Source organism: Gossypium arboreum, chromosome 5 (assembly GCF_025698485.1).
Source record: "Gossypium arboreum isolate Shixiya-1 chromosome 5, ASM2569848v2, whole genome shotgun sequence".
NCBI classification, from domain to species: Eukaryota; Viridiplantae; Streptophyta; class Magnoliopsida; order Malvales; family Malvaceae; genus Gossypium; species Gossypium arboreum.
In genome coordinates this window covers 82,477,093-82,502,724 of record NC_069074.1, presented here as the reverse complement: position 1 = coordinate 82,502,724, position 25,632 = coordinate 82,477,093, and the positions used below count along the sequence as shown (strand labels likewise).

Genomic DNA, 25,632 nt, shown 5'->3' with positions numbered 1-25,632 from the left:
CATTTGATTAAGAAGAAATTGTTGAAAAATGTAGGTGAACATGACAAGTGTATTCGCTTAGGGCATAAAGGATATGAAAATTTTGGTATTTATTTTTGATTGTGTGTGTGTATGACCATGGATAATTGGCGCATAAATATTATAAATACATGATGTATATTATAATTATTAAGCTACAAAACATTGTACATGTTCGCCAAGGTAAATTATTTGAGTAAAGTATATCTTGATGGTACATTTCGGCTAGTATAAAATGTATTAAAGCTATATGTATAATTGTTTAATGTGACTTACCAAATATACAAATTTGAAAATGAAATGATGAGAGACTTAAGTGGGCAATTAATTCAAGTGAATTGGTTCTAAAATGTATATGGATGCCGTATGACTATGTTTGATTTGAAAAGTAAATTGTTTGATTTAGCTCAAGAGCTTAGAGGATCAAAGTTGGATAGGGGAAAGGAAAAAGTGATCGAATAGCCGTTGAAATCGTTCGACAACATCCGAGGTAAGTCTTTGAGTAATGGAACTTAGTTTATGATTTGATTAAATCACGACATATAAGCATAACAAATAAACAGTGATATAATGATTCTACTTGAATTATGTATCAAGGTAATTAGTTTATACTTATGACTGGTAGCCGAATGTGTATAGAAATCATGTTATAAAGCAAATCGAAATCATGCTCTTTGTATGTGGCTATTGAGCCGAAAATGGGAATGGTTGATAAGTGTCTTGTGCTTGAGTTCTAGTAATGAAAATGAAATACGGATGTGTTATGATATATTGATATATGTGCATGATTATTCGGATGATATCCGGACTAAGATCTGAAGGCAATTGTGCTAGTTATTATAACCGGGTTAAGTCCTGAAGGCATTCGTGCGGGTTATTATAACCGGGTTAAGTCCCGAAGGCAATCGTGCGGGTTATTATAACCGGGTTAAGTCCCGAAGGCATTCGTGCGGGTTATTATAACCGGGTTAAGTCCCGAAGGCATTCGTGCTGGTTGTTACATCCGAGCCAAATTCCGAAAGTAATTATGTTTGGAAAGGCGTGATTCTGTCGTAATAATTCCGATTAATGTGCTCATAATCCCTAATATGACCAGGTATGGATCGTATATACATTGGAAAAATGTGGTACAGTATAAGTTGTGATTATGTAATTGAATAATGCTCTCCCGGCCATTCCTTAAGGTTATATGAAGTCTATAGCTCACTCGAGTTACATGAAATTGATTCAAATGAAATTTAGTTAAGTTTGACTTCGAATGTGCAAACATATTGATAGAAGTGTAAATTAAAATGAATATGTGATCTTGTGCATAGACAATTATTTATCCTTATGAATGCTATTTCTTTTATGTTTTTGTTTCAAATGATTTCCTTACTTATAAGCTTACTAAGCATCAAACGCTTACTCATTACTTAAATTCTACGTATTATAGATTTTGTTCGTCACCTATCGGACTCGGAAGTGTCAAAGTCGAAGTCATCCACACTATCTAAGCCCCTTTTTGGTACTCTTTTAGTTGAACTTTGATAACGGCATGTATAGGACCGACCTTTGTTGTTAATTAAGTATCTTTTGGTAATGTATATATATTCGTATAGCCATGCGAAAATGGCATATATATTTTGAGTATAGCATTATAATCATTTTGTATATATGGTCTTATGATATGGTTATTGAGAGGTATGGAAATGCTTGGTAATGATTAGCCATTGGAATGGCTAATCATGATCATATTTGGTGCTATGTATGTCAAATTGCTAGCTAATCCATGGAAACCATGAAATAGGTAAAATTTATCACAAAATAGATTCAGACAGCAGTAGTGACATGAATTTGAAAAATCACTAAAAATATTAGAAATGGAATTAAATAATGAATAGGTTATGGAATCGAAGCTTGATGAGTCTATTTTCATATGGAAGAAACAAAACAGCTATATGAGCTATATTTTATGAGATGTTTAAATTTTTGTGAAATAGGGCTAGAGCAATTTCTGGATCCCCTGTTATGACTTTGGAAATTCACCATAAATTTTACAAAGATAATTAAAAGTCATGATTTATATGTACAGACTCATTGTTGAGTCTATTTTTATTAGAGACAAACGGCATAGTCATTGAAGCTTTATACATAGAGATATCTGATTCGTAATACACAGAGGTCAGAGTAGTCGAACCCTAAAATGGGGGAGACTTTAACTAATAAACTGTACTAATTGGCCTAGTCAAAAATTCTAGAAACAAATTAGTAGATAGATGTATGAGTCTAGTTTCAGGAAAAATTTACAGAATTGGATTTCGAGTTTTGGAACTCGAGATATGATTTTTAAAGCGACTGTGATGCAGTTAGCCAGCTTGTCTGGAAAATTTTAAAATGAATTGTATGAGTTGTTTAAGTAATGAATTAAGTCCGTTAACACCTCGTGTTCGATTCCGGCAATGTTCTCGGGTACGGGGTGTTACACATCTTGCTAGTGGATCACTCTATCTTGAGTTATATGTACAATTTTCATTGCCAAATGAAGCATTTGCGACTTCAACATCTACTGCTGTTCGAGAGGAATAAACGACCGCTACCCGACACTCTATTAGTGGGAGACAGAACACGAAAATGTCCGTGTTAGGTGGCAGTATAGAATACACAACTCCTGCATGACACTCGGTTAGTGGATGGGACATGCACATCAATGGGTCGATGTTCGATGTTGGAAATACGTGTTGGGGAATGACATCAACTTCTAGTGGTTGGCAATCCGCATTTGATTAGGGACGTTATGAAACGTCTACAATAAGGGATGATGTACTCCCTATGATGTCCACCTGGTAAAGGATCTCGTATGTTGCAAATGATGGTAGGTTGGATGATGAATCCGATGTGGATCCACCTCGAGAGCCTGGCCTCGATGGTGCATAAGTTGCATTATTTTTTGAACCGAAGCCTATTCCATCCGAACCTAAAGACATTGAAGGGGATTTAGATGAAGAAGAAGAAGATATGTGATTCAAGGCGTATTCGCCTCCAGCCCACATGCATAATGTTAATATATAGGCAGATGATGCATTGGAGTTTCCAGATCTACCGCACAGAAGGCGTGACCTTACAAGTTCGTTATTGGATTCGGGTGAATGGGAAGTTGGTAAGGATTTTTCCAGTAAGGATAGTTTTCTTGGTGCATTGAAACAACATAGCATCAATCACGGGGTTAACTATAATGTGGTTAAATCCAAACCTGAGAAGTTCGAGGCCAAGTGTGCAGTGCAAGATGGTACATGTTCATGGAAAATCATGGCTTCGATTAGGAAAAAAACAAGCTTGTAGGAGATAAAAAAGTACAAAGGTCCACATACATATGTTGTCGGTACAGTATTATTGGGTGTTTAGGGTTTTTGAATAATAATGTTATTACTTAATGTTGCATTATTTAACTTACTCCATTGACAAGTGTTTCACAAGATCATCCCAAGATAGATTCAAGTATGATAGCTAGCTTAATACTGCCAATGTTGAAGGTGGATCCTAGGACTTCCATGTTGGTCTTAATTGCCAATATTTGTAGCCAATTGAGGTACACGCCCTCTTACTACAAGGCTTGGATAGCTAAGTAGAAGGCATTGGAAAAGATGCATAGTGGGTGGGACGCTTCATATAATAAGGTGTATCAATGGTATTAGATGCTAGAGAGGTACATCCAAGGTTGCGTAACAGACCTTGAAATGGTCCCTATGTACTACAACAACCGATTGCTCCATGGATGACAAGTGTTCAGGCATCTGTTCTGGAGTTTTAAGTAATGCTGGGACGCATTTGTGTACTACAAGCCTTTGTTACAAATTGACGGTACCTTTATGTATGGTAGATATACCCATCGGCTATTGCTAGCTGTGGCATAGGATGGCGGTGGGAGAATCTTTCCAATTGCATTTGCAATAACATCGGGGGAGTCAGGTGATGACTGGGATTTCTTTCTTTCTAAGTTAAGGGGGAATGTATTCCCCCAACCTGATATCTGTGTTATAGCGAATTGGGGCACTGGAATACTAGCTGCAACTAAATGATAGGGGAGCCTATGGGTTTGCACACACCATCGGTGTTGTCTAAGGCACATTGCGTTCAACTACTATGGGCAATATTAGTCTACCACTGAATGACGACAATTGTCAACATGGGTATTTAATCTCTATTAATATAATTTCATTTGTAATATTCAATTTATTCTGAATGGAATAGTGGTATTTTTTTTTTGCTATCAACTTATATTAGTAGGGTATGAGATCATTAAGGACCGTTGAGATCATTAAGGACCGTTTTCATGAGATGATGGGGATTTTGTGTTTAGTTAATGAACCAGGCGCAGACTTCCTCTGTAACATACCTTTTGAGCAGTGGACACAAGCATACGACGGCGGCCTACGATATGGTCATATGACAACAAACCTGACCGAATGCATAAATTCTGTTCTAAAAGGAACAAATCATTTTCCAATAACCTCGATTGTGCGAGAGACATATTTTCATTTGGTGGCACTATTTTCAAAGCAAACAGAGAGTTATAAAGGCCAAATGCAGGGAGGCCATGTATGGTTCTGGAAGATATTGTAAGAAATTAACAAGGAGAAGGCACGAGCCAACATCATGCACACAGTGTGTCACGATTGTGACAACATATGGTTTCATATGACGGAGTTTGACAGATCGAACGAAGGTATTACTGGGGGGCAATATTGTGTAAACTTGAGAAATAGAACTTGCAACTGTGGGACGTTTGACGCACTTCGTTATCCATGCGCTCATACAATTGCAGCTTGTCAGAATCTCTGCTTGGATCCCATGAGATATGTCGACGAAGTGTACAAAATAGAATACATGTACAATATGTGGAGAAACATATTCCCACCAGTCCTAGATGAATGTAAGTAGCTGTCTGTATCACTTGCTCTGTTTAAGTTGTTAACGGATAGAGAATTGCGTCGCAAACCAAAAGGTTGACCTTGCTCGAGTAGTATACGTAACAATATGGATATCCAGGAAAGAATGAACTAACAAAAGTTGTGCGGATGGTGTAAGAACCCAGGTCATACAATTCGATCATGTCCAAACCGAAATAGTTGATAATTGCTGTAATGAAACTATGTTACATTATTTCTATTGTCTTGTTCAAAAAAAAAACTTCTATTTTATTAAAAATATAAAAATAATTTACTATTAAAATTTTAAAAACAACTTTTATTTTATTAAATGAAACAATATAAAACATTTTGTACAAATATATTAAAAAGAATCAATATATGTGTCAGTCGAAATCAGTGCCACATAGGGGGTGCTCGATGATTACGCGTTGGATTCCTCATTGGTTTAGCTTCCAGCGAGGGTTGTGATTGTTCGAGCGGGGGTTGTGGTTGCTCCGGTTGTGGGTGTTGGGAGGATGACCCACCTTGATAGAACAAAGAATGTGGAGGTGTTTGCATCACCCACGGCGAAGGTGTTTGAATCTCATAAGGGGATGGGGATTGGTAATAAGATGAGCTCCCTGATGGTGCCTCGTGCGATCCCTCCAGCGATGATGGCCTTTATATCATCGGTTGACTCAGAGTCATCGAGAAAGGAGATGCACTAGGCCATGCATTCCAACCTAGCATAAGATTGAGAAAAGGAAACATATAAGGGTTAGGATACATATAAAGGCTAGGATACGCACCTGGCATAATCTGAAAGGGCTATGGTGTGGGTGTCATCGGTTGAGGAGTTGGGCTCAGTGATTGTGTAGGCACTATTGATGGGCCTGTGTCGTCATCCTTTCTCCTTAGATTTAAAGGGCCCCGTCATTCCCTTTCGACATGAATTTGCCGACGCCTTTGCTCTTCCGACAGCAAATATAGCTTACCAAGGATACTAAACCATAGCATGTAATCCGGTGCGCACGCTAACTTTAGAACGATGATCGGTTCGCGATTAGGTATATGATCATACTGATTTTCACAAATTTCAATATATTTTGAGAAGAATACCGGCCAATTCGTATTCGATTACCGTAAGTCGATTTTGTGCTCATCATTGAGCACCTCAAGTGCCTCAGGAATCAGTTGTCGGAATCCAAATTGCCGCATAGTAGCATGGTTGACCAATAGGACCTTAACATGCCAAATGTTCAGATTTTGAAAGAATTCATATGAAATTACTGCCTGAATTGCCAAATCCTCGTATGGTGTCCATTAAAACTATATTAACGTAATAAAAATATTAGTTATATACATAATACTAAAAACAAAATATGAAATGACTATTTTATGTATATATATTTTATTTAATACTTACTTGTGCTTTGATCGTTGGTCTAATAGAAGTCGTATATCTTCAAGAGTGGTAGGTATTCCAACATAACTCGTCGAATAGTTCCACCTAATTAAATAAATTTTTAGCATAGAATTTTATTTTAAATCTATGTAATAATTGTAAAATAAAATAAAAATTTTACCTCGTAATGAGTGAGAATTTATATGGGTGGTTCACTCGAGGACGTAAACATGGAAAGCAAAATCGAGCCCATGATTGTAGTAGTGATAGACAACCTCTAATTTTTGCTTTATTCGGTGGCGTCGCCCCGCACATGTCCTAGTAAAATATTGCCAGCATGGCAAATCCCTAACTAAATTCGCCAGTTGCTCTAAAATCAACTAGTTTCAGCAGCCACCTGAGATATACGAGGTTTCGTGACAAATTCGACATCAAATAACCTCCATTCATCTCAAGGATGTATACCCGAGCATATCGTATTCTTTCTACTTCAGTCGAATCATTCCCCGACTCCAGGAATATGTCTTGTAACTAGCCCATCTCGATCCAACCTCCGTAAATATTATCCAGAATTGCACCCAAAAGATCGTAGCATATGGCTCCCCAATCAACAGATTGATGGACCCAGTGAGTGCGGACCCATCCACCGGCAATCCCAATTGTAATTGCACGTCCTCCAAAGTGATGGAACACTCTTCACATGGAAGATGAAATGTGTGCATCTCGGGTCTCCACCTCTCTATTAACATGCGAATGAGTTTCGGGTTCAATTTGCACCCTCGGCCTATAGTGGCCATGTGCCCAAAACACGCTTTCCTCAAGTAATTTTCTATCAACGGTGATGGAGGATCAAACATATTACGAAATATAACATTGTAGCACCCGATCCACAGACTGTTATAAAAATTATAAAATAAAAATTAATTAAAATTACATAAATGAAAAAAATTTAAATAATATTCAAAAATTAAAATTAACCCTTACTATTTTCATTTGTTCGACGGAGATATGTTTATGATCAAGATGAATTAATTCCCTAGCCATAGCTAACACAATTAAATATTTTTGAACTTATAAAAAAGTAATACTAATTTAGAAAAAATTTAAAGGAAATAATAAATTAAAGAGAGCTTTAAGAAATTTAAGGAGAAATTTGAGAGATTTAAGAAATTTAGGGAGAAATTTGAGAGATTTTTTGCTAAAATTTGAAGAAATATTGTGTAAAAAAATATGAGGGAGGGGTTTTTATAGTTTTTTTTTACCGTTGGACCCCCAACGGTCAAAAAATCAAATAGCCATTGGGGGAAAAAAACACGGAGCAAAACGTGCCCCTGGGGGAGCGATTTTGCCATTTTAACAAAATACTTCCACGTCAACGCGTTTTGTGCTAACATGGCAAAATCGCTCCCCCAGGGGCTCGTTTTGCTGAAATTTCACACAAAAATGTTCCTACGTGAATGCATTTTGTCATTTTTAATCATTTTCGGTAAATAATAAAAAATTAGCCCATTTCCGTAAATAAACCTGGAAAAGGGCATTTATAGGTAAAATAGTCTAAAATAATCCAATTTTATATTACTGCGGAGCAACATGACATGTCTAATTTTTTTATTGAAAATCATGCATGAAACTGTGGTTATAACTAGAATACAAGGAAAATATTGTGGAAAATATGCTAGAAACAAACCCTACAGCATCCATTGCTAATTATTTCTCCTTCCATTTCGATGCATCCTCCTTATCATTCTCTTTTCTGGGTTTCGCTTGATCATTTTCACTAGCCAATGGGGTCTCCCAGTTGTGAAAACTACGTATTGCTGCAATTTTCCAAACAAGTGTTGTTTCAAATTTGTTCACAACTGTTGATGGAGGTGATTCTGGTTCCTGATTGTTGCCACATTTTTTGACAAAGGAAATCCACATAGTCCGGAGTTTCCATCGAAGGAATCGTTTGAGAAAGTATCAAAATGATTAGCTAACGGTATCTGCCCCTCAAGATTGTTATGAGAAAGATTCAACGCTCCAAGAAATGTCAAGTTGGTTAACTACATTGGGATTCTTCCTTGAAGCTTGTTTGATGAGAGATCCAATGATTCAAGTGCTGCCATTTTTCCAAGTGATGGTAGGATATTACCTGCTAAGCTATTGTGCGAGAAGTTGAGCACTATGAGTGAGTTAAGTTCTCCAACTTCTTTTGCAATCGATCCCTTGAAATGGTTGCTAGAAAAATCAATAACTGTGAAAGAAGTAAAAATTCTCTCAAGCTTGAAAACCAACCCTTTCATTGTTATAATTACAGAGTCTTGATAATAATTTCCTCCCATGTAATTTGGACCACTTTTGTCTACTAGAATATCTTTCATTGATTTTAAATTTTCAAATAGCTCAGGTGGGATGTGACCAGTGAACCCATTTCGAGAGAGATCAATCATTCGAAGGCTGCTAAATGAAAATGTTCCATTGAAATTTTGCATCTCACCATGGAATCTATTAGAACGAAGGACAAGAACTTGCAGACGTGGAAGCGTACCTAACCAATAAGGAAATGTATCATTTATGTTGTTGTTTCCCAAATCAAAAACTTCCAAATTGTGGTAGTTCTTTAATGACGGTGGAATTGATCCTTCAAGTTGGTTACCATTGAGATTAAGTGTTCCCAAAACAACTGCTGAAAGCTGGTCGCTAAAAGTCCCAAAACAATCTGGAATAGTTCTTCCCAACTTGTTAGTAGACAAGTCAAGTACAAAAAGAAAACTCAAATTGAAAATCTTAGAAGGGATCTCTCCAACCAACTCATTGTTTGAGATTCAGAAATAACGTAATGCCTGTGGTGGAGTTGGAAGTGGTCCTTGAAGTGAATTGAAGCGAATGTCCAGAATAAACATATGCTTCCCTGGAATTTGCTCTGCTGTAGTGATGAAGTTCATAGAAAGGTTCAAAGTGTCCAAGCCCTCCCATCCTTCGGCTTCCCATTTTGTAATAGAACCATGAATTTGGTTATTAGAAAGATCTAAAACTTGCAAGGACTTGGATGCATTCAAGAAGCTTGGGAAACATTGCATGTTGCAAGAAGAGAAATGGAAGTTAATTATCATGGGTAGGGTAGAATTGACATCATTACTACACCTAGTTAATGATAGTAAGTTGTTAAATGAATGATTATGCGACCTTAGATTCTTAAGCTTCACAAGCATGCATGACTTGATATTGCCACTCAAGTTATTAGATGAAAGGTCAAGAATAGTAAGGTTCATGAGGTCAAAGAAAGAACTTGGAATTGTCCCCTGTATTTCATTCTTTGATAAATCGACAAGTTGGACTAGATTGGCCTCTTGTATTGTGTCAATGGGACCATTAAGTTTGTTAAAGCCGAGGTTTAGATACTTCAAAGATGGTAGACTAAACAACCTACCTGGTACTCTACCATTAAGCAAGTTTGCATATAAGTGGAGTTCTCGTAGATACGAAAGTCCACTTATGTTGTTGGGCAGGGTACCTTGAAGGAAATTAGAAGAGAAGTCCATGAAAGTAAGGCTGGTGAGGTTAAATGCTAATGATGGGAAGAGACCGCTAAAATTGTTAGAGGAAAAATCCATGAAACTTAGATCGTTTAAATTCCAAAAAACATCACGAATTTGCCCTTGGAACATGTTGCCTGAGATATCCAAGAAGGTGATTTTTGTGAGGTTTCCGAGGGCTGAAGGGATTGACCCGATAAAAACACAACTATCAAGGTTAAGTGTTTTCAAGTGTTTAAGATTACCAATTGAGCCGGGTAACCCTTTTGAAAACCTTGTCCCTGAAACATCCAACAAACTAAAGGGACTGCTCCCAATTTATTTCTGGTAGATAACCAATGAGATTTGGATTATTTCTTAAAATGATGTTTTGAAGGAATGGAAGATGGAAAAGTTAGGTGGGAAAATTTCCTTCCAAATCACAGTAAGCAAGACTTAGATGCTTCAATGAGACAGTCAAGTTAAGGAAAGAATAAGGTACAACCAGAGACAAACTCATACGGTCAAGGACGATATTTTCTAATTTTGTAAGGTTGTGGACAAGCTTGTTAAAATCATGGTCCCTAAACAAAAGAAAATTCTAGCCGAGATCAAGCAAAACTAGTTCTGACAAAAGAGAGATTTCATGTGGGACAAAACCAGTGAGTGCAGTATCAGAGAGATTGAGATGATTTAGACTCCTCAACTTACCAAACTCAGATGGGATTTTAGAGTTGCGGAAACAATTACCGGAAAGGTTGAGCGATCGAAGGTTTTGAAGTGAGAAGAGGGAACTGTTTGATTGGAGAGAACCACTTATTCCACTACAATTGAGATCAAGACCGATCACATTGCCTTTCCTGTTATCACACATCACACCCTCCCATTTGCAACAGTCAGTATCTTCATCCCAAGAATCCATCTTATGAATAGAAAAAATGTGAACTTCTTGCGAACAATTACTAATGGAAAGGGAAAGGTTGCTCTTGAATTGAAGCAATGCAGAACTCTGTTCGGGACGATATAAATGTGTTGGAGGAAGAGACGAAGAAAGGGATAGCAACGAAGAGCTGAAGAAGCCCAAAATGAAGCATAGGATTAAATATAACATCTTTCTCTTATGAACTCAATAGAAAAAAAGATGAACAAAGAATTTGGTTGTGGAGTTGCTTATATAAGTTTCCAATGGAGACAATTCCACTACCAATTTATGCCATTCGTCAATTCATTGAGTACCCTTTTTTTTCTTTCCATCTTGCTTGGACACAGTCGTAATCAAACTTTTTCCGATGAATTATGATAATCATATAAAAAATGGCGTGGCTTATAAGATTGCACAAATCAATTAAAGATAATCACAGATCATTTTAATAAAAAACTATCTTATTGTTGGACAATTGACTTGGTGTAAATAAACAAGTAAATATAATACTTATCCCTCTTGCTTCATATCAAAGCCTTGAAAGCCTATAAATAATCGGTTGACTTGTAGGATTATTGAGAGACTGATTGTACCATTTGTTTCATTTACAAAAGTATTCGAGTGATTTGTATTTTTAATTTTATGTTATTTATTTTCTACCTTTAGGTATGGTAGAGTAAAAGAGAGTTCATGTTAAGTGTAATTGAGTGAAGTTATATTTATCCAAAAGTTAAAGTAGATTGAGTTGAAATTTTTATTTATATAGTGAGAAGTTTTCTCTAAATAACTAGGTAAGGCGCTGAAAATATAGGTTAAATCCGAATTTTATTAACAAGTCTTTTGTGCTCTCTTTCTATACTTCTGTGTGTCCAATGGTGTGATTAAAGTGTCCAGACTTAACTTACATTTTTTAAAAGAGTATATGCTTTATTTCAATCATTCATATATATGTTTATATGTATATATATTAAAAAATTTAATCCATAAATTGATATTTAAATTACACCATTTTTCCTAAGTTGGTACCTAAATTTTTTGTCACTAGTGATACCCAAATTAATCTTATGTTACAATATTTACACCAAAATGTTATATTCATAAAAAAAATTCAACCAATATTAAACTGCCACATCATAGCAACTTTAAAATTATTTTATCTTATTTTCTTTTTACACTATTTATCTTTCTTTATTTTTTTTCCTATTTTTTCTTCTTCCTTTATAGTGTCTAGCAATACTAGCAATGCTCGAAATTTGCCCTCTCAAGATCGAGACACTAATAATTAATTCTATTTTTGAACTTTATCTTCTGCTTGTTCTACCTGATGACATTGAAAAAGTTATTTCATTGATCAAAAGAATTAGATCGGGAATCGATCAAGGTACTGGTTTAAAGATAAGAGTTGAACTAATTGACTTGCCAATAGATACAAATCAATTGAACCAAGCTAAGCAACCAATTGAACCAATCTTAGGAAGTCATTTAGGTGGAAATTAAACCAAAATTGGTATGGCCTATCCATGAACACCTAAGCCCCAAACCAATCTGGATTGTGACGTCAAGAGATAAAAAGTTCTTACCGGCTCATTAATTTAGTGGAAGATCAAAGAATCATACTAGGGTAATAGTTCTTAGATGTTAAGAGATGACAATAGGCTGCTTCATACTATTACCCAACAAGAGTCTCAAGTGGTTTTCTAGAAATAATAATTAAAACAATTCAATTTTCTTTGTAATCGAGATTGTATCACTTTGGAATGAATATATATTTCCTGTAATAATTAAAATAATGACTATTTTACTTATAAAGGCCCTTTTTCAAGTTTATTTACGGAAATGAGCCAATTTTTTTGTTATTTATCGGAAAGGGCTGAAAATGACAAAACGCATTCATAGGAGCATTTTTAGGTGAAATTTCAGCAAAACGCTCCCCTGGGGGAGCGGTTTTGCCATCTTAGCACAAAACACGCTGATGTGGAAGCGATTTGCTGATGTGGCAAAATCGCTCACCTTTGGGCGCGTTTTGCTCCGTGTTTTTCTAGGTTAGGGCTTTTTGCATTCTTAGTCCTTAGGGTTTTTTGGGTTTTTAGTGTTAGGGTTTTGTTGAAATAATTTAGGGTTAAGGTTGTAGAGTAGAATTTTGTTAAAATAATTTAGGGTTTATGGTTTTAGGAATTTTAAAAAATAAAATCAGGATTTAGTGTTTTTTAAAATTAATTAAATTAGAGTTTAGGGATTTAAAATAAATAAATTAAATTAGGGTTTAAAGTTTTTAAAAAACTAATTAAATTAGGGTTTAGTTTTTTAAATAATATTTTGTTTAGGTTTAGGGTTTAAGGAAAATTATATTGACAATAAGGACTTTGTTTTTTTTCCACAGTTGTTTCAGGAAAATTAATTTTGAGAATATGGTTCTGAAAAGATAATGTCAAAAACGCTTCAAGCAGGATGCACTGTCACAAAAATTACTGAAAAAAGCTCCCACGTGGACACTCTTTTTCTACAGTAGTTCCTGAAAAAATAATTTTGAGAAGACGGTTTTGAACAAATAGTGTCAAAACCGTTTCAAGTAGGATGCACTGTCAGCAAAATTGATTAAAAAAGCTCCCATGTGGATGCTCTTTTTCTATAGTAGTTCCTAAAAAAAGAATAAACGCTTCAAGCAAGATGCACTGTCAGCAAAATTGATGAAAAAGCTCCCACGTGGATGCTCTTTTTCTACAGTAGTTCCTGAAAAAATAATTTTGAGAAGATGTCTCTGGGTAAATAGTGTCAAAAACACTTCAAGCAAGATGCACTGTCAGCAAAATTAATGAAAAAAACTCCTTTTTCTACAGTAGTTCCTATTTCGCCTTAGGCTATAAATGAGCCCAATTTCATTCTCAGGTTGCATAAGTTACAACAAGAAAAATTAGAGAGGCTAAGCAGAATAGAAATTGAAGATGAGTGAAGGTATTAGTGTTGTTATTTACTATGATGGTGAGGTTCGTGACACAGAGAACGGCGTTGTTTTTTTATCGGAGAACACAACGAGACTGGTTTTTAACCAGAACATAGATTTGAAAGAACTTCGTAAAAGAATTAAGCACAAAATCTTTGGAACGACTCCAATGAGAGTTTCTTCTCTTAAGTATCAATTTTGTGCTTCGATTGATCTCGTGACATGTGACTCATTTGATATCAGAGGTGGTCGTAGCTTGGAGGTGATGGTGCAAACTCATCTTGCTAGTGGATCACTCTATCTTGAGTTATATGTACAATTTTCATTGCCAAATGAAGCATTTGCGACTTCAACATCTATTGTTATTCGAGAGGAATACACGACCCCTACCCGACACTTGGTTAGTGGGAGGCATAAATCAGAAGTGCCCGTGTTTGGTGGCAGTATAGAATACACAACTCCTGCACGACACTCGGTTAGTGGATGGGACATGCACATCGGTGGGTCGATGTTCGATGCTGGAAATACGTATTGGGGAATGACATCCACTTCTAGTGGTTGGAAATCCACATTTGATTAGGAACGTTACGAAATGTATACAAGGAGGGATGATGTACTCCCTATGACGTCCACCTGGTAGGAGACTTCGTACGTTGCAAATGATGGTGGGTTGGATAATGAGTTCGATGTGGATCCACCTCGAGAGCCTAGCCCTGATGGTGTAGAAGTTGCATTATTTTCTGAACTGGAGCTTGTTCCATCCAAACCTGAAGTCATTAAAAGGGATTCATATGAAGAAGAAGAAGATCTACTATTCAGGGCGTACTCGCCTCTAGTCGACATGCATAATGTTAATATATCAGCAGATGATGAGTTGGAGTTTCTAGATCTACCACATAGAAGGCGTGACCGTACAACTTCGTCATTGAATTCGGGTGAATTGAAAGTTGATAAGGATTTTTCTAGTAAAGATAGTTTTCTTGGTGCATTAAAATAATATAGCATCAATCACGGGGTTAACTACAACATGGTTAAATCCAAATCTGAGAAGTTCAAGGCCAAGTGTGCAGTGCAATATGATACATGTTTATGGAAAATCATGGCTTCGATTAGGAAAAAGACAAGCTTGTGGGAGATAAAAAAGTGCAAAGGTCCACATACATGTGTTGCCGGTACAGTATTACTGGGTGTTTAGGGTTTTTGAATAATAATGTTATTACTTAATGTTGCATTATTTAACGTACTCTATTGACAAGTGTTTCACAAGATCATCCCAAGATGGATTCAAGAATGATAGCTAGCTTAATACTACCAATGTTGAAGGTGGATCCCAGAACTTCTGTGTTGGTCTTAATTGCCAATATTCGTAGCCAATTGAGGTATACGCCCTCTTACTGTAAGGCTAGGATAGCTAAGTAGAATGCTTTGGAAAAGATGCATAGTAGGTGGGATTCTTCATATAATAAGGTGTATTAGTGATGTCAGGTGCTAGAAAGGTACGTCCAAGGTTGCATAACAGACCTTGAAATGGTCCCAACGTACTACAACAACCGATTGCTCCGTGGATGCCAAGTGTTCAAGCATCTGTTCTGGAGCTTTAAGTAATGCCGGGACGCATTTGTGTACTACAAGCCATTGGTACAAATTGACGATACCTTTATGTATGGTAGATATACCCATAGGCTATTACTAGCTGTGGCATAGGATGGTAGTAGGAGAATCCTTCCAATTGCGTTTACAATAACATCAAGGGAGTCAGGTGATAACTGGGATTTCTTTTTTTCTAGGTTAAGAAGGCATCTATGCCCCCAACCTGATCTCTACGTTATATCGAATTGGGGCACTGGAATACTTGCCACAACTGAATGACAGGGAAGCTTATGGGATCGCACACACCATCGGTATTGTCTAAGGCACGTTGCGTCCAACTACTACGGGCAATATAGGTCTACCACTGAACGACGGCAAGTGACCAACATGGGTATTTAATCTCTATTAATATAATTTCATTTGTAATATTCAATTTATTCTGAATGGAATAGTGGTATGTAATTTTCACTTTCAACTTATATTGGCAGGGTACGAGATCAATAAGGACCATTTTCATGAAATGTTGGGGATTTTGTGTTCAGTTAACGAACAAGGTGCAGACTACCTCTGTAACATACCTTTTGAACAGTGGACACAAGAATACGACGGCGGCCTACGATATGGTCATATGACCACAAACCTGACCGAATGCATAAATTCTGTTCTAAAAGGAACGAGTCATTTGCCAATAACCTCGGTTGTGCAAGAGACATATTTTCATTTGGCGGTACTATTTTCAAAGAAAGCAGTGAGTTATAAAGGCCAAATACAGGGAGGCCATGTATGGTTTTGGAAGGTATTGTAAGAAATTAACAAGGCGAAGGCGCGGGCCAACGCCATGCACACAGTGTGTCACGATTGCGTCAACATATGGTTTCGTGTGACGGAGTTTGACAGATCAAACCAAGGTATTACTGGTGGGCTGATAAACCTTAATACATACATATTTTTACCTATGCATGGCATATTTATGGATGATATTTCCTTGGTTTCATTGAATTCAATGCTCCTAATCCTTTAAATTCATGTTTTATACTTAGACGAGCATTGGAAGGCTAAAAGAACAAGAAACAGGCCAAAAACGGACAAAATGGGCCTAATTCAGCATGGCACACGGCCTAGGCACTTCCACACGGGTGATCTACACGCCAGTGTGCGACACATGGGTAGACCACACGCCCGTGTGTCATGGCCGTGTTGACACTAAACCAAGTTAGAATTGCACACGGCCTGAGCACTTTCTCACAACCGTGTCCTTGTCGAGCCCAATTCTAATTCTACTCGGAAAAGGCTAATTTTGGGCTATTTTGGGCATTCAAATGTCTATATAAACACTCTAGAAGAGGATTAGAGGGGGACGCAGAGTAGAAGGCAGAAAATAGTGAAAGAAAGCCATCGGAATCAGCTCAGAAGCAGGATCTACTTCAAGACTGAGGATCTCCATTCAATTTCCTTAGAAGTTCTTTGGGTTCTTTATGTTTTGTTGTTTTCCCAATTTTGAGATGTTTTCCTTTATAGTTATGAACTAAACTCCCTAAATACCTAAGGGAGATGAAACCTAGGACAAATCTTATTACTATTTGAATTATATGATAAATACTTGTTCTTATTCTTAATTGTGAGTTCTAAGTCTTGCTTTAATATTCCAGGATATTAATTCAAGTTTTTGATGTGCTTATTCAGTGGAGCAAAAGTCTCTGTTTAAGAGTAGATCATTCATAATTAAGCGGAGTTGCATGTAATCCTAGAAATAGGACGACATAAATCTGTCGGATTATAGTCAAATTTAATAAGGGAATCCATACATGAGTTAATGCGACAGTAGGGGTTTTAATTAGAAAGAAATTTCAATTAATCAACCTAGAGTCAGTTGTTTTTAGTCTCGAGAGAGATACTAACATAAATTAGGGATTTTTACGAATTAAGTCAAGTCAATAGTTCATTTAATTCAGAAGTAATAAGTGAAGTCTAGGAGGATTCTTTCTTGGGTATTGTCTTCTCTATCAGTTTTCTGAAAAGTATTTTCCAACTTTAATCTCCATCGTAATCCTAGTTAATTAGATAATTAGTTTTAGTTTAAAAAACATCCTTTAAATCTTAGGCTGGATAATAAAAAGATAGTAATTACAAGTACTTTTAGTCCTCGTAGATACGATATTTTCGGTCTTACCATAACTATACTACTGTTCGATAGGTGCGCTTGCCTTAGTCGAATTTTGTTAGTTAGTTTCACGACCATCAAGTTTTTGGCACCGTTGTTGGGGACTAAGATATTAGGAATGCTTGATTTTTATTACTTTAGCCATTTTTACTTTTATTGCAATTTACTTTTTGTTTTTAGTTTAATTTTTCTTTTCTAAAATTTTCTTTTATTTACTTCTGGCAGGTTTCTATAGTTTATGACTAGAAGAAACCCGTCAGGACCTCTACTTTTCGACAGTGAGATCAAAAGCACAGCTCGCAGAAATTAAAGAGAAATAAGGTGAAGCCTACAATACATAGAGGAAGGGCATGAGGACGACACCAATAACATCGAGGAGATGGCTGATAATCAGAATAATCTGTTACCTCCTGTGGTTGCTACAAATCTAGTAGATTATGATTATGCTAAACCTACTTTAACAGGAACTGAATCGAGTATAGTGAGACCTGCTGTTGCTGCAAATAATTTTGAACTAAAACCTAACATGATTCAAATGATACAGTAGTTTGTTCAATTTGATGGTTTGCAGGACGAGGATCCAAACACTCATTTAGCGAATTTTCTGGAATTCTGCAACACCTTTAAGATCAATGGCGTTTCTGACGATGCCATTCGCCTTCGGTTGTTTCCATTCTCATTGAGGAATAAGGCTAAACAGTGGTTGAACTCGTTACCGCGAGGGTCAATCACCACTTGGGAACAAATGACCGAAAAATTTTTGCTTAAATATTTTTTGCTGGCTAAAACAGCTAAATTGAGGAATGATATCTCTTCTTTTGTGCAGATAGATCTAGAAACTCTTTATGATGCATGGGAGAGATATAAGGACTTAGTAACAAGGTGCCCTCACCATGGGTTACCTCTATGGCTACAGGTTCAGACTTTTTACAACAGTGTGAACCCCTTAACAAGGCAATTGATCGACGTAACCGCTGGTGGAACTTTAAACAATAAAACACCTGAAAAGGCTTACGAATTTACTGAAGAGATGTCACTGAATAACTATCAGTGGCAAGTTATGAGAAGGAATTTGACAAAAGTAGCTGGTGTTTTCAACCTCGACGCGGTCACTATGCTATCTAACCAGGTAGAACTTTTAAATAAGAAGATTGATGGTTTGTATGGTTCTACTTAGGTACATCCAGTGATGAGGTGTGATTCAAATGAAGGAGGAGTGCATAATACAAATTATCCATCCTTCAACCCTAGCACCGAGGAGGAACAAGTCCATTATATAGATAATAATTCTAGACCTCAAAATAACCCGTATAGTAACACTTATAATGCAGGTTGGAGGAACCACCCCAATTTCTCATGGGGTGGTCAAGGAAATCAAAGACCATAACATCCTCTAGGTTTTCAACAACCACCTCACCAATAAGAGAAGAAACTGAACCTTGAAGAGATGCTCACAAAATTCATCTCAGTGTCAGAAACTCATTTTCAAAATACCAAAACAGCACTTAAAAATCAACAAACGTCGATTCAAGGACTCAAAACTCAAATAAGACAGCTTGCTAAGTTGCTTTCTGAATGACCACAAGGTAGCATGCCCAGTAACACAGAAACTAACCCAGGGGAGCAACTCAATGCCATCACTATGCGCGATGAAGAAGGGTTAGTTGAATCTAAATTTGAAACAAGGCACGAGGTTGTAGTGATTAATGGTAAGGATAAGATGAATCATAGTACACAAGTTCCGGTAAGTAAAGAGTATAAACCGCGTGTGCCATATCCTAAAGCGACAAGGAAAGACCACACGGACGAACAATTCGGTAAATTCCTTAAATTATTAAAAATATTACATATTAACTTACTGTTTATTGAAGCTCTTTCGCAGATGCCAAAAGCAGAGAAATTTTTAAAGGAGCTCTTGGCTAATAAACGAAAGTTAGATGATGCGTCGCATGTGGAATTAAACATAGTTTGCTCAGCCATTCTACAGAATAAGCTACTCAACAAGTTGAAAGATCCAGGGAGTTTTACGATTCATTACTTAATTGGTAGTTTAAATATTAATAATACGTTGGCTGATCTAGGGGCGAGCATTAATGTTATACCCTATAAAATGTTTAAACAACTAGGTCTTGGGAAACCAAAACAAACTAGGATGAGCATTCAACTGGCAGATAAAATAATTAGATTTCCTAGGGGTATCATAGAAGATGTGCTAGTCAAAATTGATAAATTTATATTCCAAATTGATTTTGTTGTTTTAGACAAGGAAGAGGATAATGACGTGCCTTAGATTTTAGGATGACCCTTTTTAGCAACTGGTAGGACTATTTGATGTTGGCATAGGATAATTAATACTTCATGTAGGAGATGACATCATTACTCTCCAAGCTTGTGATTCGACTAAAATATCTAGTAAGCAAGATGACTATACAAGTTCTGTTGATATGAATAACATTATGGAACAAATTTCTTTGCAGGAAACACCTAGAAAAAACGTTAAGGAGCCACATTCTAGTCCATGTGACAAAAATAGAACGAGTTATGAGGAACGAAGACTACAATTGATGAACTAGATGAATGGTGGACACATATCAAGGAGAAACCAAAAGTACACGATGAATCAAAGCGATACCATGATGAGCATAGGGATGAAATAACGCAATTTAAGGTCGGGGATAGAGTATTGTTAGATGAAAAGGACCCCCGAATTGCTACTTCAGAGCTTAATGCAAACGGGGCAACTTCTTTCACAGTACTGAATGTTTTCCTATACAGTACAGTCGAGGTAAATCATTCTCAATTCGGCACTTTTAAGGTAAATATTACTCGACTTAGACTTTATGTGGATGATAGAATTGATAGTGAGAAAGAGGATTCTCGACTCCGTGATCCGCCTTGACCATGCCAATGAGAGGTAAGTTGAGCTTAGACTCTAAATAAGCGCTCATCCGGAGGCAACCTGAGTATTAACCTCACTAAGTAAATTAGTTTGTTTTTCCATTTGTTTTACAGTATAACTGCAGATGTTCTTGGCACATACGGCCTAGCACACGGGCGTGCTTTAGGCCATGGGATCCCCACAGGCAGTAGACACGGGCGTGGCCTTAGCCGTGTTAAACAGGACAAATATTTTTCCCAAGACAGGATGACACATGGGCTACGATAAATAGCCACAGCCGTGCGACACGGCCGTGTGCACCATACGGTTAAGGGAAACAGGCATGTCCCAGACCGTGGTAAGACTGCACCTTAATTTCCAAAAAGATCAGCAGAGACACGGCCTATGATAAATCACCACGGCCGTGCGAGGCAGTCGTGGGAGTCACACGGATTGTCACGTGGGCGTGCTTGAAGCCGTGTCAGAACTTGCCCAAAAATTGAAATGATAAACAAAGTCAAAATTGACAACGGGCGTAGGCCACGGCCGTACCTAAAGGTCGTGCGCAATACTGATCAATTGACACGGGCATGTTGGACTGAACACGGGCATGGGAGAAACGAAAGGAAGAATAACATGGCCGTGAGATGTGGCCGTGTGGGTCACGGCCTAGACATACGGCATGTCTGAAGGCCGTGTGCGTTATTGACTTAAAACATGAACCCATAAGCATAAGCCATGCACATGGGCGTGGAGAACCTAACACGAGCGTGGGTGAAGCGAACGAAAGTGCACACGACCGTGCGACGCAGCCGTGAGCACCACACGGCCTGGGCACGTGGGCGTGGCCAATGAACTGTGTGCAACACTGACTTCGATTTCACGAAAAACACGAGCTAGGAACACACCACATAGGCGACTCTACAACAAATTTGCCAACATTTTCACATATTGCCTCCAACACCAATACCTCAGGATCCAACTATCGATGAGGACTTTTGAATCCATTTATTTTTCGATTTGTTTTTCTTTTTATTTGATTTTTATTTTTGCATTTCTTTCTATCTTTATTTATCATTTTCTTAAAAGACCTTTATTAGTATAATTTGAATTTCCTTTTAGCTAGTTATTTCATTATTACTAACCATAATATCCCTAATAATATAACTCCCTTAAACATTATTGATGGCATCTTAGTTTCAAAAGGTTCAGTCAATTGGTGCTACTCAGAAATATACAAACAGTCCCCCACGACTGTCATGTCCTACTCGACCACAACCATAGCTACCACGACACTGACTACCATGATAACCTATTCGCTGGGCACTGTGATTGTGGAACCCAACCTCTACCACCACCTTCACCTCTGTCTATATGTCACTTACACATCACGTTCATTGTCTCTAAACTTGTTTCCGCTCTTTCAAGGACTACATCCAAATTCAGGGCAGTTTCACTTCTATCCCTCTCTTCTAATATTATGCTTATATTTCTATTATTTATCTTTGTACATTGAGGACAATGTACATCTTAAGTGTGGGGAGGTTATTTATTGTAATTATCAAGAAATCCCTGAATTTTTATCTTGTTCTCAAATAATCTTCTCATATCACTATTAGAATGAATTTTGATTTATTTATGATTTTTATTGATTTGTTTTGAATTAAATCATAGGTAACGATGCATTGATTGTTTAAACTTTAAGATACTAGAGGATCAAGCATGATAAGTTTACTTTTGAGAGTTAAAATTTCTAGGCTATTTCCCTGAATTGAGGTATTATCTTGAAGTTTTGAATTTACAGGATTGACATCAAATACCCATAACTTTCGTGAGATTTTGAGCCTTTTAGAGCATATATTTTTCTTGCTCACTGATTTTATTGGTTATGAGTGTGTCACCCCAAACCCGGCCCAGACGTTAAGCCCAAATTCGACGTGCCACATTGAAGTCAAAAACCCGTGTTCCCTTTTCAGTATTTTAAAAGCCGACTTTTGTCAAACTAACCAAGTGAATGGAAGCTGGGCACCAGGTAGGAAACCGGAAAAGAGAAGGTGAGCCATGAAGGCTGCTTAAGTACCAAGCACTCCGATTGGATCTAATCCTAGACATGCCCACATCCACTGCCACACTTGGTTATAACAAGTTGAAATTTCTTTGAGTGATTATCTTTGGTAAATCGAATATTCGTGACGTCGTGTTATTTTTTAAAAAAAATAAGTATTGTTTTGAAATCGCGCCCTAAGTCTAGCCCATTTGAATTATTATCCATCAATTTAAAGTTGTTTAAAATAATATAATCCCAGAAAATCAAAGAAGAAAATAAAGTTAAAATGGCCTTATTATAACCCAAAAATTAAACAGTAATTAAAAATAACTTAAGAAAACCAGTCTCTTTTTCAAACCCAAAAGTATTCACCATGGCCACTCTGAATCCCCTCCGGCTCCAAGTCATCCACATCAAGGCTCACCTGCAAGGTTAAAGAAGGGGTGAGTTTGGGGAAACTCAGTGTGTAAGGAAAACCCATTCAAAGCCCAAGTCAGCTCAAGCCCATTGTACCTAACCCAATTCAGGTAACAGTGGTACTGGGCCAGAGCCTTTTTCAGATTACAGTAAACTAGGCCTTAGCCTCTTATTCAGATAACAGTATGGCCCATAGGCCCATTTCAAAATACATGCAACATCAATAACATATACAAGCCCATTTGGGTAGACTACTCAACCCACCAACCACCACACTCTACCCGTACCAGCCATACACTCCATGTGGGAATAGCTCAACCCACCAATTTAACACTCTCTGGCATAAAAGATTGTTGCTCGATTAACAAATAAATTGAGGCAAAGCCTCCAAGACGTGGACAAGCCACTTTCAGTACTTCCTCCGTCAATATCCCGGTCCATGCATCGATAATAACAACATGGCATGCGATAAATAACAACGATCAAACATGCATTTAGGTCAATTTAACCTAGGGGTATTTCGATAATTTATCTCCTAGGGGTAAAACTGTAAATTTTCCACTTTTAAAGGTATTTCAGTAATTTATTTATTTTAGGGTTTTTCATGCATATTCCTACCTTTCACGTAATAACAGAATCACTACCGAGGGTTCTTACCGAATTGGGCCCGTTGGCCCATCATTCCAATTTTGGCCTATTAAGCCCAAAAATATCGAGGGCACAGGAATCATGCACTTTGCAGTCCAAACATTGCAGCTTACCAAAAACATTAATAGATGTACCTCACGAGCATTCGCACACTCACAAATCTACAAAATACTGGTTTTCGGCATTTCATCTTTTCGGCTTTTGCCGATCTAGACTAAGAAAGAGGGTGTTAGTTACACACCTGTTTGCGACGATATGCTAACGAGATCCACACATGAACCGCCTACAATTGGATTACTAACACGTTAATCTAACTATTCAAATACAAACTACGTATTAACCCCTTACAATATTCGGCCAACCACACCTACAGGTCATAGTAATTAACAAATTTTTGTCAATGTTTACCACATAATCATAATTTCACTTCAAGCTGTCTTCCTGAGCAACAGTCACTAAATCATTTATAACTAGAGCTACGAAACTACAAATCAAGTGCTGTTAATTTTTCCTGAAAATAGACTCATATATCTTCTATCCATAAAATTTTCAGAATTTTTGGTTTAGCCAATCAATACCAGATTTTTCTCAAAGTTTCCCATGTTTCACTGTTTGACTAATCTGACCACTCTTCATTACGAATCAAATTTCTCATTGTACAGAATTCAAAATATGTTCTTGTTTATTTAATTTGCAACTAGACTCATTAAGCTTTAATTACATAATTTATTCAGCTTCTAATTCATCTCCCACAATTTATGGTGATTTTCCAAAGTCACGTTACTGCTACTGTCCCAAGCAGATTTATTACCAAATCACTCTTTCACACACCTATCTTGCATGCATGTTATTTAAACATGTATATCACCAATCAATCATCACATATCTATGAATTTACTTAAGTATAATCTCCATTTCATCATTTTAAAGCACAACATGTTAGCCGATTTTTCCCTTTAGCATCTAAGGCACATGCATGCTCATTTGTTTGGCTCAACTTCACCTATCTTCCATTTTTCATCAAAAGAACATGAAACAACAACCATTTCATTCATTTTAATTCATGACCAAATGCTCACAACACAACCAAAAACCAAAATATGTTTCATGACTTAGGGTAGAATCAAGAAGAACTCATGACCATCAAGATAGAAGCAAACTACCATGAACTTACCTTCTACTTTCTTCCCCAAGTGACCGAACATTCAAGAGCTTTCTCCTCTCCTTTCTCTTCTCTAACTTTCGGCTATGAAGAACAAAGATGGACAAAACTTTGTTCTTTTCACCCCTTTTTCTTTTAATAAAATTTCATATTTCATCCATTTAATTCTTTAATACAAAAGACATGAAATGCCCATCATGGAACATTTACCTAACCCATTATCATGGAACATTTACCTAACCCATTATCAATTTTTATCAATTTGTACCATAAATTATGGATATCAAGTGCACATATTGTCTTCAACAATATGATGGCCGGCCACTTCATGTAAAATGGGAGGTTTGACATGCAAATCCTCCTATTTTGTACTCCTATTTATTTGGCCACTACAAATTAGCCTATAGCATTTTCAAACATTTTCACATAGGTCCTATTTCATAATTTCACTCACTTTTTCTTATGGAACAAAAATTAACTAAAATTACCGGGTTCTATCTTAAGCTTGGGCCTTCTAGAGGCCCACTAACATAATTAAACCTATGCCAACATTCACAGAATTCCCAAAATTTGGGGCGTTACGTCAACATTGATTTGTTATTCTAGAACTTGCATTGATTATACATGTCGAGACCACACTTTTGATTTGATATACTGAAATGATAAAGGCACTTACATTTTAATCCATTTTTTCCCATAAAAAGCCTACCCACATAATTGACCCCTAGTGAACCCATTTGAGTCTTAACTATTATTTTTTTGATTTTCCCCTAAATGTCAACCCACAACTTAACCCTTTTTGATTCATTAAGAATTTCCCTTTTTCATTGACTCCTTTTTATCGAGATCTAATTTGATTAGTTACCTAATTATGTTCGTTTATTCCAGTTGCTAAATTATTTCTTATTATGTACTTTCTATTTAAGTACTTGTTCTTATTTAAAAAAAAACCTGTATATTTATATTCATTCAATTACATATTGTTCTAAAGAGCTTGGATAAGTAAAGTCATTATATTCAGAGAAAAGCTCACTTCATTAGTTTGGTTAGTCTTAAT

General features: G+C 36.8%; 1 protein-coding gene and 1 non-coding gene across 2 annotated transcripts; both read right to left on the bottom strand.

Moving 5' to 3' along the window:
• Window positions 1-8,357: 8,357 nt before the first annotated feature.
• LOC108464914 (receptor-like protein 35) lies at window positions 8,358-10,731 on the bottom strand. The gene is made up of 3 exons (XM_017765198.1): window positions 10,521-10,731; window positions 9,138-10,111; window positions 8,358-9,032 (listed from the first exon to the last, which is right to left on the bottom strand). Exons 1-3 carry the CDS (start codon window positions 10,729-10,731, stop codon window positions 8,358-8,360), a joined length of 1,860 nt encoding a protein of 619 aa, XP_017620687.1.
• Window positions 10,732-18,216: 7,485 nt separating this feature from the next.
• LOC128293597 (small nucleolar RNA R71) lies at window positions 18,217-18,323 on the bottom strand. Its single transcript, XR_008283778.1, has one exon. It is a non-coding gene; the product is annotated as a small nucleolar RNA R71 (small nucleolar RNA).
• Between the last annotated feature and the right edge of the window lie 7,309 nt (window positions 18,324-25,632).

Excerpts from the sequence above, each read along its gene's own strand:
- LOC108464914 (XM_017765198.1), bottom strand. The coding sequence starts at position 10,731 with ATGGATTCTTGGGATGAAGATACTGACTGTTGCAAATGGGAGGGTGTG. Across the intron at positions 10,112-10,520 it reads TAAAATCCCATCTGAGTTTG|GGACAAGGTTTTCAAAAGGG; the intron begins GTAAGTTGAGGA and ends TGGATGTTTCAG. Across the intron at positions 9,033-9,137 it reads CACTTCCAACTCCACCACAG|TTGGGAAGAACTATTCCAGA; the intron begins GCATTACGTTAT and ends TCTACTAACAAG.